Source organism: Diplotaxodon limnothrissa, linkage group LG16, assembly GCF_057381915.1.
Source record: "Diplotaxodon limnothrissa isolate DT_005_m linkage group LG16, D_limnothrissa_male_GT1.1, whole genome shotgun sequence".
Classification (NCBI taxonomy): Eukaryota; Metazoa; Chordata; class Actinopteri; order Cichliformes; family Cichlidae; genus Diplotaxodon; species Diplotaxodon limnothrissa.
Window position 1 is genome coordinate 8,729,206 of NC_140611.1, and position 14,798 is coordinate 8,744,003.

A 14,798-nucleotide genomic window follows, 5' to 3' on the forward strand; every position below is an offset into this window, starting at 1 on the left:
AACCACTGTGGATATCCACTTATTGATGTTGGATTGCAGCAGTAACAAGCTTGTTTTCATATTTTGTTACTCGGGGTAGTTATGAATAAAGACACGAGGTCACGGAGCTGTAATAATTACTGGTAGATGAGAAAATGCACTTGTACATGAGGTTACCTGTACAATAAAGTATCATCGTTTCAGATTCAGCATTTTGCAGGGAATGTAACTCCAACAGTGTCCTGATGCATCAAGACACAGAATCAATTTTTTGGAACAACAATGTATTTTCCACTTTCAGCACAGCCAACAACCTGGGCAACATTGTTTATATTGACACCTACCCAGAAACACTTGTCCTGCTGAGCTTAATTACAGTGCTGATGGAGTCCAGGAAGTAATTGCTCTGTTTGTTTGCTGAAATTGAACCTAACCAGGAGGTAAATTCTTAAACGGAATCTCTTTGGAATCCTCGGCCAGTTTGATCAGTCGTTAACTCTCACAGCAGACTCAGAACAGAATTGGCATTCGTTTATACCTAAAAGTAGGAACCAGGGCTTTCACTAAAACTCTATTTGCGCTGTTACTAACTACAGAGGTTGTGTCCTTAAACTCATAAGATGATGCCACAGTTTTTTTTCGTAGCAGTCAAATAAACCCCGTATTGCAGGTTTGAAGCTTCTAATGGGGGTTAAAGTGCGCCGTGTTCCAGAGCCTACACCAGAATGGTAAGGATGATATGACGTGTGAAAGAAAGTTGGCTACAGTTACCACTGAGCTTAGATAATTGTAGATTTTCTCAAAAGGGAAATTGAGATGGTATCGCTCATGTAACCACTCACCAGCCGTCCATTTTCCTTTATTAGAAAACAAAAAAGTGAAACTTGCCTCATTCTTTGTTGGTAGACTTATTTCATTTCACAACACCTGCTGGCATTTCACCATTGGCTCTCAAAATGGCCTCGGATCGACTTGTCTTTAGTACTGTTGGCTGTTTTCACATTTCTCACATTTGGCCACATTTATTTTAGCTTTGCTTGTCAGAGTTTGACTAAAGTGGAATCTATTATTTCTTTTTAATGCTCTAATAAGCCTTTTCAAGGCACACTGCCTACAATAGATGAGCTGTTGTGTAAATGTAATTATGTAAATATTCTTCTTGCACAGAACTTGTTTGATTACAAGTTTAAATGGCGTATTTTCACATCCAAAAGGAGTTGGGTTTTTTTCTCTCAAAAATTTTTTATTACTTTTTTTGACAATCTGTGTGGAAATTTGTGGGGTGGGGGTCTTTCCCCCACTGGTCTACAGCTAAAATCCTTCTGAGTAAACATAATCTAACTTCATTAATTTTTGGCCTTTTTATGCCTTTATTTGTTTTCTGGCTCTTGTTGTCATGAGGTGCTGTTAGTTCTTAGACAGCTACTTTGGTAAAAATGGCTCAAATGTGGATATGTGCTCGTTTTATATGCTTGGGATCATTGTCCTGTTGTATGATCCATTTTCAGCCACGCTGTAGCTGTCAGACAGATGGCCTCTATCATATTTCTATATACAGAGGAGTCCATCATCCACTCAGTGACTGTAAGGTGCTCAGGTCCTGAGGGCCGAATCATCATCCAAATCGATACCTGTCTACAACCATCCTTGACAGTTGGTATGAGAGGTTTTGGTTTTTGTCAAATGTTTCGCTGTCCATTATGGCCAAACATCTCCACTTGAGTCTCATCTGTTCTACAGGTGTTTTGCTCTGTTTACATGCAGCTTTGCAAATCTAAGCTGTGCTGCCGTGGTCTTTTTACAGAGAAGAGGCTGTCGCCCAGCATCTCCCCAAACAAGCTATAGTAGTTTTTAGTCTTTTTCTAACTGTACCGTCATCACCAACTTTTACATTATAGAGTCTGAGATGCAGCTCTCTTTGTTATTTCTCTGAGCATTGCACAGTTTGACTTTAGACCGAATGCTGCGATGTTCATTCCTGAGATGCACAACTGAACGCACCGGAACAGCAAACTGCCAGAATGTCTTCATTTATAAAGTGCTCACAGTTACTGCAAATCAACTCATCACAAGCGTCTGATTAGCACCATCTGGCTGCTGCTTACCCTCTAAATTCATATGGAAGCAGTAAAGGTTTCACAGAACCAAATGGTCCTGTGAAAACCTTCTTTTGCACATGAATATCTGCTGACCTCTACTCTGAGCTTGGACTTGAGCTACCTAAATCTAAAGCTGCATGTTTTTTTTTTTTGTTTTTTTTTTTGTTTTTTAAGTGGATCAAAATGTGCCTCAAAACCACTTTTAATTTTCTTTCTCAATATGCTGTCGACATGTAGCCGAGGGATGAACCAACACGTCTACATGGCGTAATTTTCTGGTCAATTGATGAAACAGATGTTTCTCCCTGTTACAACACCCCACGTAGACACAACATCTTGGTCTGACATTCTAGACTCTGAATAAATGTATTATTTTTTTAAATCATCATTAACGTTCAATAACCGTGCTGTCCTTTTTATGTGATGTTTCTAATTAAAGTTTTTGTGAAAAGTTTACAAGCTCAGCATTTAATAATAACACAAATGTAAAAAAATAGAAAACTTAAAAACAGTAGCCAATCAGCTATTTCACTGTCATACATGGAGCCCGAATATAAAATTTCAAAGCAGACACATTCTGAAAAACCAGTATCCTTTACTTAACTCGGCTGCACACTCACACCTTGATTCACACTCATGTTTTTGTGCTTGTATATTCAGTAAGAAGATCTTTTGCTTAACTAAAACTTGAATCTTTCTTAATGTTAGCGTGTTGACATAATCTTTAGCTTATCAGTGTAATTATTCTACCAGCAGAACAAAGCAGTCATGCCACACCCAACACTGCTGCCGTCTCTTCTGACAGTAGAACACTTTGAAGTTGTGAAGGGCTCTGACAGGTGTAGTCAGATTACTGCCCACAAATTTTTTTCTGCATTATTAAAACACGTACAGCAGCTAACAGGACAGCCTGCCCCTCCTGGTACGAGGAATACAGCTTCCTGACACTTTGCTATATCAAGAAAACAGCACAATAGACCTGAATGAAAGCGAGGGTGGGTTGTGATTCATGAATAATTTACTTCCTGTTAGCATGTCCTTTCTGCAGCTGCTCCATCACATTATTGTCTCCCCAAAACACTTCTGTTGTGTTTTGTAAGGCTTTGTTTATTTCTTTGTTGCAGTGCATTTGACGTCTCAGGGCCACCGTAGTATAAGTCAAATTCTCTTTGTGTTGGCAATAATCACTTTAGTGTTACCAGCTTTGGCTCAAGCGATCTGTGCTAACCCAGGTGTTTGTTTTATTCTCATCTATAACAGGTGAACGGACCCTACCATCATTCAGAGGCTTCCGGTCTGTGACACGAGTCCAATCGAATCTTTCTGTCCCAAGTGGCGAAGTGGTGGATGTCTTTTCTGGACATGAAGTTTTCTGTGTGGTCTGACCTCCAACCTCCTCTTTAAGGCTTTGAACCTCAGTTGAGGAAACTCTTCTTTTGTTCTGTTCCTGCCAAAAAAGACCAAATTAAGAGTCGCAGTGCACATATAGCACGGCGCGGTCTGGTGAGCAATCATTGTTACTCACCACAGACTATTTTTGGATCTGGCATGGCTCCTGGATTATGCCTTATACTGAGAGACTTACTCAGCAGTTTTGTCATACTGCCCAAAATATGAAGTATCACATCATAGCTGGCACTTAACTCAAAGGCTTCCCTGTGATGTGGTCGTATCAGACATCCTCGCCCATGTCTCAGAAGATGGCTTTTCAAATGCTGGAGTGATACGGGGAGTGCCTGTTTGGATTTCTACACCACACGGAGCAGCAGAAAGTCTGCAGTAAAGACAAACATTGGGTTTTGCTCAGCCGGAAGTTTTTCTCCACCTGTTTCAGCGTAATATGAGACCGTGAGCGCCAGCAGTCCAAACCGGAAAATTCCAGACAAACATTAATGCCGGGGAGATTTTCTTTGATTAAAAGCACACGTCAGCTGGCTAACATTCAATTTACATCACAAGGTCATCTTCATATTGTGTGAACATGTGAAGTTAGCTTAGCTTGGCACAGAGACTGAAAGAGGAAGCAGAAAGGCTCAGCTTAAGGTGTCAGAGTCACTTCAGCTGTAGCATCATACATTAAGTTAAATTCACAAATATTACAGGGAGATGCCTCTTATCGTCACCATTTCCCAGATATGTAGATCTGTTACTAGAGGCAGTGCTGAAGTACTTCTGCTTAGCATTAACAATGTAAAAAGCCCTGTTTGTTTTCCAGTAGCTTTATGGTGGGCCTGAAAGGAAGCAGGGCATGTGTGCCTCTACCAAACTTGTTAGCACCGTGTCACTGAAACGCATATTTAACCTCACACATTTAACAACATATGCCTAACATTAACTGCTTCCGATCTTTGACAGTTCTAACTTAAATACTATAAAACACGTTAATTTTCCTGTTTCTGGAGATGGAACATTTGTAACTGTTTCTTGAAGCAGTAACTGGAATCATTAAAAGAAATTGGCCACTAAACAGTGATACAGTTCTAATAAGGCAGTGCCTCTGTAACCCACAACAGTGGAAACATGATGTACAAGTGAACCTAAATTACACAAGTCAAGTCATGAGGAGTCCTCACTCTCACAAGCGCCGTGAAGGAAAGTGATTAACTATTTTTTGTGCTTTTGTGTCAAATCGCTCTGTTACTCAGTCACTAACTCCTTTGTTTGCACAGCTCGCTTCACTTTACGTTGTCGTCTGTAGTTTGATTTATCTTGGACTGCCACATGTGTGGGTGTCCAGGTCAAATGGAGTGAAGTAAACTCTGAAAGCATTTCTGATTGTCTGAACCTTCGATCAGTCATGATGTAGCAGGACCCCCGCATGTGTGGTAGCCCAACACTGACACTATCACCATAAATCGGGGGGGGGGGGGGGGTTCACCTGTGTGTAGTTCTACGTTCATCCAGGCCAAACATCAGGAACTCTGCATGATTGCATTTGAACTGTGTTGGCTGCATGGAAACTCTTTAACCTTGAAATGAAAGCGGGGATGTTATTTAACACTAGCACACAGAGTTCAGCTTCTAACTTTTGAGGTTTCAGATAATGTGATGTGCACACTGGTGGGGGGTATATATCTCGTGTCACTTACTCCAGGAGCTTCTGTTTACTGTGTTTGTAGGGCTCCTTCTAAAATCAATAATAAATGCCCTCGTGAGGAAAGCATGCGCAGTCAGATTGAGCTATTTAATGTCTTTTGTTGTTTTCCTCAGTGCTTTGAGTTCCATCCAGTGAAATGAGGTTAGTGTTCCCTCCTTTGACAAAATGAAATGTGCTGTCACTGTTTTACCTTCAGCTGAATCGGTCAGCACAGACTTGCTGTTAGAACTGTGATTATATCAGAATGTGCATCAATGAGCCAAAATATCTGTGTGTAGATGTGTCCTGTTTGGGGGAGTTTTTTATCATTTTAAAGTGATATGTGGAGGGCCTGCTGTTTGACATCCTCTGAGCTTTACAGGAAATGATGTCATTCATGTTTAAATTTCCTGTTCTTTTTTTTTTTTTTAACACTTTGATCACAAGAAGTTTTTTTTCTTGATAATAACGGGCTTAGACTATCCTTTTAGAAAAGAGCTGGTTGTATTGTGGAAAGTATTTAATACCTGATGAAGAATAAAGATTGAAAACATAACAAACGTTTCTACAGCACCAAAATCAAAGTGACTTTTCTGCTTAGTCTCAGTTTTCTTAATAGCGCCTCAAGGTTTTGCTCCAATTTGGAAAAAAGTGTAAAGTTTAATTTCTAACGCAACTCTGAATTCTTACAATCATCATTATTATTATTCAGATGCATCATAATATTCCATTTACCTCGCAGCTAATGGATGAGGAGAGATTTGGTGCTAAGCTTGTGATGTGTGCTCTGCAGCAACTTAGTTCTGTGAAATGAAAATTCCTCACACGGTTTACATGAAGGGTATTTATGCAACTCTTAGCATTTCGGAGAACTCCATGTTGCTTTGAGTTCAAGCAGTTTAAACCCACATTCCAACACATATGGTTTGGCTTGACTAAACAGTGAGGTACGGCTGAACGAAGGACGGCTTTTTAACTTCTTACCTTTCAGACTGAAAAAGTCCATACAGTAAGTATTAATGTTACAACACTGTGATACATTTATTTTTATACATTTTACAAAATTGAAAATTCTTCGTGCTTGTGTTTAACATAAAGCAGAACGTGACACTAAATAAAAGTAAGATAATTCATTCTTTTTGTGGCTCTGCCACAGTTTTTCCTTCCACTGTTGTTTAAACGGGGTCGTGTGATTGTTGGGGTTTTCTCAGGTTTCTCTGTATTATTGTCGGGTCTTAACCTTACAATATAAAGCACTTTGATGCAGCTGTTTTAATTTGACGCTATTTAAATTAAGTTGAATTGAACTGTGAGAAATCGGAGAAAATTGCAAGTCTGTTGACATCTCCACAAACGGAAATTCCCATCCATTATACTTACATTCAGAGTCCAGCCAGAGCTGCGTTGCTTAAAAATAGAAATTCTTTCACAAAATGACGTAAGCGCTCAGCAACCCTGCTTTCATATAGGAATAGAACCACAAATAGAACCAGTTGAGTCGTGTCCCCTATTACAGAGAGACGCACCGCAGGTGATTTGTACTCATCAGCACAGACTGTTAGGCGTCTGTCTCTGTGTATAAATTAGATGGCAATTGTTTGCTAACCTTAGCCAATCTGTGGGCGTTTGCATGGATGTGCAACACCTTCAACCTCTTGCTGGCAAGCTAGTTGCTGTAAACGCTTACAATCAGTCTCCAGCAGCAGAAAAAAAAAACCTATCACCAGTAAACCAACAACTTTTCCTGGTTGCAGAGATTTGATTTGATTTTGGCTCTTATATTCTTGTACTCTTTGTAATAAAGAGATAAATGAGATGTCTGTCTTGTGTTTATTTATTTCAAATTGTCCAGTAAACAACTCTTGAATTTTGAGTTTTAGGTAATCAGCTGAAACGGCTGTTTGCACAAACAAGAAAGAAGTCTCATTTTCAGAGGCTGTTTCCAGATATGTGCGCTAATACAGATTTAGTACTCTAGTGGCAGCCGGAAAATAAACTCTTGTGGGCATGTTTGTGATAATGGAGGAACATGTCCACAAGGCCCACTCTGTGACTGTGTTTTTGGGACAGCACTACAGCCTTGATGACAGAGAGGAATACTGTGCTTAAGTTCTGGTGTAGCAGAAGAACAAAAGACTGCTGGGATCAACGGGGCGTTTTAGAGGCTTGTGAGTCTATCTGCATAAGAAATGTCAGGACACAAAGGGAGTAACAGCCACACAGATGGCACTGTAATTTGGCTCATTTATATTTTAACACAGTGTAAAGATCGTATAGTGTAAAATAATTATCTTAAAATAAAGGGATTCATGATTAAATCCCAGTCCATGGCTTAGATCCTCCAGGGCGACACATTAAAAGGTTTGCTGTGTCTCTCAGCTCGGTCTCAAAAGCATTGAGGAGATTCCAGGAGACAGCAGTTGCTCTAGGAGAGCTGACGAGGACCACAGAAGGTCCTTAAGCAATCAGCAGAACCGGTATCTACTCCTATGTCTGAGGAGGAACAGTGTAAGCACTGCCAGAGTTACAAATTGACCTCCAGCAGGCCACTGGTGTGAATGTCTCTGACCAAACAATCAGAAACAGATTTCATGATGGTGGCCTGAGGGCCCCACATGGGCTTGTGGGTCCTGTACTCACTGCACAGTGCTGTGGAGCCTAACTGGCATTTGTAGTTAGAGAAGTCACATCATCAAAGAAGATGTACTGTTAAAAAGAACTACGCACCTTGGCTAGATAATGAACTTAAGGCTGCAATCTCAGAAAAGGATATAGCAAAAGTAAAAGCACATAAGTCTGTCAGTCCACAAGAGTGGGCAACATATCGTGAGTTAAGAAATCAAGTAACTAAATTGAATAGATGCAAGAAGAAAGGATATTAAGCTAAGGATATACCCTATCACCACCCTGTCACGCCACCTTATACAGGATGTTATCATGAATAATAAGCAATGCCAGTTTAAGTTTGAGACAGTAAATGTTGAGATGGTGGAGCGTTTATTAATATCACTTCCTGATGATACATGCTCCGGCTCTGATAACATAGACAGTAAACTGCTCAAAGTTGCAGCCAAGTTTGTGTCCCTTCCTATATGTCACATATTTAATAGATCTCTGGCATCCAGCTTATTTCCATTGCAGTGGAAAGAATCGAAAATAATTCCTATTCCTAAAAACAAGAATGACATTTTTAATGGTGTCAATAGCAGACCTATTAGTCTACTCCCTGTTCTGAGTAAAATTATGGAGAGGATTGTCTATGAACAAATTCAACATTGCTTAACAGAAAATCATCTACTCACTCAGTTTCAACATGCTTACAAACCGGGTCACTCCACCAGCTACCAGTTATCGGTCATATGAATGAGAGCCATTCATATGACCGATAACTGGTATAAACATCTAGATGATGGGAATTTGGTCGGGGTGGTATTCTTGGACTTTAGTGCTGCATTTGATTTGATAGCTGGATTAGAACAGGTCTGCCAGATTAAATTACTTGGTGTTAGCATAAACCACCACCTTTCATGGTCTCAGCATATCGACTATGTTATTAAGGAAATGGGACAGGACATAGCTATGGCTAGGAAAGGCTCCTATTATATTACTTCTTCAATTATGAAAGGTGTCATTAATGCACTAGTATTATCTCGTCTAGAGTACTGCTCAATCATTTGGTCAGCAGCTAATAAGACAGATCTGGACAGACTTCAGTTAGTCCAGAACAAAGCGGCCAGATTAGTGTTAAGGTGTTCATATTATACAAATATCGATAAAATGCACAATAAACTTTCTTGGCTTTCTGTACAAGCTGGATTATACTATGGCTTACTTGTATTTTTAAAGAAAGCAATACTGTTAAACACACCATATTTTTTTCTGCTCAGTCGCAGCATCCAGATGAAAAACATAATCATGCTACACTGTTTTCAGCAAACCGTAATTTAGTAACTCCTCGAGTTAAAAGCAACTTTTTGAAAAACTCTGTTATATTTAGAGCATCTTTTCAGCGGAATAAGTTGCCTTGTGCAATTACAGAACTGGCTTCTATTCATAATTTTAAAAATCACTTAAAAGCCTATTTAGGCAGCTTTTAATTTATTGTAAATATTGTAAGAGGGCAATGTCATTTGTAGAGATGGCACGATACCACTTTTTTATGTCCGATACCGATACCGATATCATAAATTTGGATATCTGCCGATACCGATATGAATCCGATATAGTGTTTTTTAATCAACAAAACTGTTTTTTTTTAAATATCTTGCTGAATTTTGTATAAGTTCATACTCAAGTTTAAAACAACAACTACACTAAAGCTATTCTGTTATACCTGTATGCAAAAAAAAATGTTTCATAGTTCAGCAATACTGATCAATCTAATAAACTTAAACCTACACCATCCTCCCTATTCTGGTATTTTAAAGAGTACTTAGCGTAAATATTAAGCAACCTAACTAATAGGGTTCCAACTCCCAGCAACAACAAAAATAAATAAATAAAAAATAGGGAACCACCCCTCACGCTCCACCTCATGATGCTTAATCGACGTAATCAACCTTAATTTGATGCAGTGTGAAAAAAAATGCACAGAAATCAATTATTTTTCAAGAAATATTAAATAGATTCAACATCTTTCTTCAACAGAACTGCAGACTGCACAGATGGTACCTTCCCAAAGGAAAAAGTACTATAGCTTACTAGGGTATATATATTACCGTAGACTTAATAGTTACTATATACAGTAATGGACTTCTATTCCTTTTACATCAAATTAAAACTTTGGGTGTAAGATTCGGATAATTATTTATTAAAAGCTAGACATTTTAAATGAGAATAAAGAAAAGTGTGTCTTTGTGCCCCTTTTCCCTGTTCATGCCCTATCGACCCCCCTGGCTAAACTTTGCTAGATCCGCCCCTGCACAGTTACAGCCGTCAGCTACGTAGAAAAAGATCCTTGAGTAGAAAGTAATATTAAATAAATTCTAACAACAGCTTATCAAGCTTAAACGTGCTGCTGTTGTTCAGCCGCTGGTTTCCTCTTTCTGGTGCAAAGTGGGCCAAAAGCAAACAAGAGAGACGGACTCGCGACAGAAAAGCCGATCAGCTGATCGTTAAGCAGTTTCATGATTGAAGTAGCAGCCGGAGAGCGAGAGGCAGTCGCTCCATATATCGCTTGTTAAGCTTAACGCAGGAATGCTTTACAAACATTCAGAGATGGACTTACACACTCGCTTTACTTCTCTCGGGGATAACTTTGTCGGAGATGAAATGCCGGGTTGCTAGCGAAGCTCCACATGCTATCCAGACCACCTACAGGTCCCGCATGCCACAGCCGCTCTATCACGTGATGCATACTGCTCCGAGTGCTAACGTTCTGAGGTGAGTTACGGCGTGTTGCAAGTTTTGTGAGGTGCTTTCGTGATATTTAATGGATCGGATTACATTTTTTATTTTTCTCCGATATCCGATCCAGTAATTTAGGTCAGTATCGGACCGATACCGATACGTAATATCGGATCGGTCCATCTCTAGTCATTTGTAATGGAAATTTGTGTATTTTGTCTTAGTGTTATTGATATTTATATGCTTATATTTTCACAAAATATTGTAAAACCTTACTGTGGATGGAAGAGCCAAATTATGCGGATATTTTGCATCCACTTTATTGTGTAATATTCTATTTGATTGTATTTGATGGTTTGGGCCCCAGGAGGAGCAAGCACTGTTGTGGAAGCTAATGGGGTTCCTTATAAATAAACAAATAAACAAATAAACATTACATCAAACAAAAGTCGTTTTATAGAGAGCTGTCAGCATAAGGCAGACGGGACGAGGCGATGCTTATCATGAGGATATTTTCCCCCTTCCTTTTTTCCGTGTCGTGTAATAACCAGGATACTGTCTTGCACACAGTTCTGTTTTTTTGAGGAATGGAGAAGGAAACTGGACCAACATGTCAGCCATGTGTTTGTATAGTCAAATATATTTTATTATTATTTCGTAGCTCATGTGTACATACTGCTGCGAGTGACTGACCCGCAGGAGATGTCAAAGCCCTCTGGTGTGTTTCTCTTTAAGAAAACAGGAAAGATGGAGACGCATAAGTGGCTGAATAAGATGGATAAACAGCAGGTGTTGCAGTCAGTGTGGCTTTTTCCACCGTCTCATCTTCCCTTTGCAGAAAACAGCATCATTTTCCAGGAAGTGAAGAAGAAGTGGCCCCTTTCCTGATTACCCCCCCCCCCCCCCCCCCCCACACACACACACACACACATACACAACCCCCACCGCACATCCAACCTGCACGTTGCCCTCAGCACCTCCCATCCCCTCACCTGCCAACATCCTGCTGACCACGTTGACCCTCTTTCATCTCTTTTTCAGTTTTTTTTAAAGTCTCTCTATTCGTTCTGGATTAAAGTGCTGGGGGAGGGGGGGGTGGAAGGATGTTGCTGTCTATTCTGTAAATGAAGAGCTGCGGAGAGCACAGGACCAAATCTATCTTTTGTAGGCCTCTCTCCGTGACAGGCTGGGGATTAGCCGGCCAAAACACAGACAAAGAGAAGAGCAGGAAAACACAGGAAAGCATCAGTTGCTTCTCACAGCACACCAACAACTAAAACGTGTTACTTTAACTGCAATTCAAAGAGATATCACAGTTTACCTGGCAATTTAGCCTGTCATTGACACACAGAGTGAATAAAGCACTATTTAAAGGTGCTATTTCACCTCAACTGCTGTGAGACATTAGGCTGCTTTTGATTTCACTAGTTGAGTTTCATGTCATCCTGTCACTGTCAAAGTCTAGTGTTTATAAAGTGTGTGAAAAAAGTGAAGCTCAACAGGTTTGAGCGCTGTTATTACTCATTATAAAAAAATAGTCGTTTTCATTTGAAAATATTTGCTTACTGCTTTCTCATCTAAGTTTTTACTGAGATGAGAAAGCAGTTTGTCACATAGACTTTAACAGCAGCAAGTAATCATATGTGTACCAGCACCTCTGTGGTTTTAACTTGAGTTTCATTCCAGGGAAGACAAAGAGACTTCCTGAGGGGTGTCCAATATGTGATATATGTTTAGCCTAAAGTCAGAGTGTTGATTGTCATGAAGGTGGTTCTCTTGCTCACAGGCTAGATAACTATGTGTAATTTCTGCTCCAACGTATATACACAGTTTGGGTTTAAAGGTGACTTTAACTGCCATATTTTTATTAATTCTAACAATAGAATAACAACAACTTGCTCTACAGAAAATATTTTATTCTCACAACCTGTTGAGCCTTGCTAACCCCACAAATTAAGCTCTTTTATAAAGTCACAGCCAAGCTGTGTGTGTGGGGGGACTTTTGCATTCAGTAGGCAATTCAGAAAATATATAATTGAACACATTTTTATGCTTGGTCATGATTTTGCTGCCAAGTCTGTTTGAAATTGCAAAGAATGAAAAAACATCGCTTTTGCATATTTGTCACATTTCAAGTCATCAAACAAATTTTAATATTGCACAAGTATAAGCAGCGTACATACAAAATGTTTTAAATGATTTCGTTTATTAGGGGGAAAAGTTATACAAGCCTAGCTGGACCTGATGTTTCACCTCTCAACCTCGTGATAGGGTGGGGCTAGGCTTCACAATGAGCTCACCCAAAACCCTGGCTGATTGTGACCCACACCCGTTTTCACACCTTGGCTCATGTGATTAGGTAGAGGATCAACAAGGGGTCCATGACCCTCTTGGGGGCACTCCTATAGGGCTTAAAATCTGGGACTCCACCAATTTCTCTTAGGGTTAGGAGGTGAAACGTCCTCGAGGTAACTCAAAGAAGTCCAGATGCTTTTCTTTCCAAGCTCCATAGACTACGATGACCTGAATGGCTGAGAACCTTCACTCACATTTGCAGTTCTTGCTAAGTTTAGGGGACAATTACTTTTTCACACAGGTCCAGGTAGTTTGGATAAGTTTTTAGATTTAATAGATGAAATCACAATTTCAAAAAAACTGTAACAAAAATTTGTGATGGAATTTGTTTTTCACTGCACGGTGGCTTCCTCCCACAGTCCAAAGACATGCAGTTAGTGGGGTTGGATTAATTGGAGAATGTAATTGCCCATAGGTGCGAGTGGTTGTCTGTCTTCCTTTGTCAGCCCTGTGTTAGGCTGGCGACCTGTCCAGGGTGTGCCCTACCTCTCGCCCCATGGTAGCTGAAATAGGTTCCAGCACCCTGCGACCCTGACAAGCAGAAGAGGATGGATCTTATGTTTTTATGATAATGTCTCTGCACTCAGTCCATTGTATGAGTGCACTTAAAGCAGAACGCCTGTGTTAACAAAGCAAGATGACAAGTTAAGTTGTGACAGCCATTATTTCTGATTGGGGCTATGCTGAACTTTTCTACCCATTTTATTAAAATCTCACCAAGCACGCTTAATGCAGATGCCACCACACAACCTGATGACTCATCTCAGCTTTGAGGCCAACTGTAGCACAGATTGGTGTGAATCTGTTTTACATGACAACAAGTGAAACCCATTATTAAAATCCACTGTTACTTCTCACACCAGGGGAATATGACAGAAAATAAAAAGCTGTGAATCAGAAGGACTTGTCTTCAGGTTTGGAAGATACATGCAGGTACCCAAAAAAGACAAACTATTGACAGACGAGCTAAACCTGCAGAATTAAATGAGGTTTAGACTGTAAGCCTCAGCATTTCCTTTGAAGCAGTGCTGTGTGAATCCTCAATCAATAAAACACAGGACCGATTTCCCGTCTTGTCCATACTAGTAATTGTTAACATTTCACAGAACAAATGGAGGCTTTAAGTGCATGTGGAAGCTGTGCAACGTGTTTATCAAATATGTGTTTGATCAGAATCACAGCCAGACTACCAGAGAGTGTGAAGGCAGTGGAATGCTAAATAGAGAAAACTGAATATTTTAACTCGTTTCCAGTGTTATTACCTCCGGTCATGCTGATAGATTTCCCTGCTTTATGATAAGATTTGATCAAGGAGCATTTTCTTAGATTGTGGATTTTATTTTCTATCCCCAGGCCAGTGTGGTTTGTCCCTTTTAACTACTTACAACCACACTGCAAACATTTCTGACCCCAAGTTGAGTCTGCTTGCTGGAACATGTCTGGTCCTCAGTATAATAAAAGGGAAGAAGAATGCAAAGTTAGAAGAAAAAACAGAAAAAGCACAACATGTTCACAGAGGCATGAAAACCAAAGGAAAATCTGATGCACGGAACGCTGACATGATACCGGAGTGCACGAAAACAAAACAACAAGCCGTCGGGTCTGCAGCCATGTTAGTGGCTCTGTGAGGCAGCGCTAAACAGAACAGATGCTGAATGAGTCAAATGTGAAAAAGGGGTCCTGGATTAGTTACCACACATGTCGTTCAGCTGAAATTACACATTTCAAAATTTTCACTCATCCCATTCAAGGGCTTCGAAAATCTTTGAAAACATTCATAGCATGGTAAAAAAAAAGTAAAATAAAAAAACCCAGTAAAGTAAAATTTTGTCCAGCCTAGGGAGGGGCGGCCATCTGCCCCGACCGATTGGGGGATGATGCGTGTATGTCTAATCAGGACAGGAGATCAAACTCAGTTGTGGTACGTGGATCCATCTTTTTCA

The 14,798-nt window shown here is 40.0% G+C and overlaps 1 protein-coding gene across 3 annotated transcripts in view; it reads left to right on the forward strand.

Moving 5' to 3' along the window:
* Positions 1 to 5,556, forward strand: part of gdap2 (ganglioside induced differentiation associated protein 2) — a 34,852-nt gene extending 29,296 nt beyond the window's left edge. For all 3 annotated transcript variants that reach the window (XM_085374090.1, XM_085374089.1, XM_085374091.1), the window contains exon 14: positions 3,339 to 5,556. In XM_085374090.1, coding sequence (XP_085230216.1) covers positions 3,339 to 3,380 — 42 coding nt within the window. In that variant the 3' untranslated portion in view covers positions 3,381 to 5,556. The remainder of the gene's footprint in view (positions 1 to 3,338) is intronic.
* Positions 5,557 to 14,798: the final 9,242 nt, after the last annotated feature.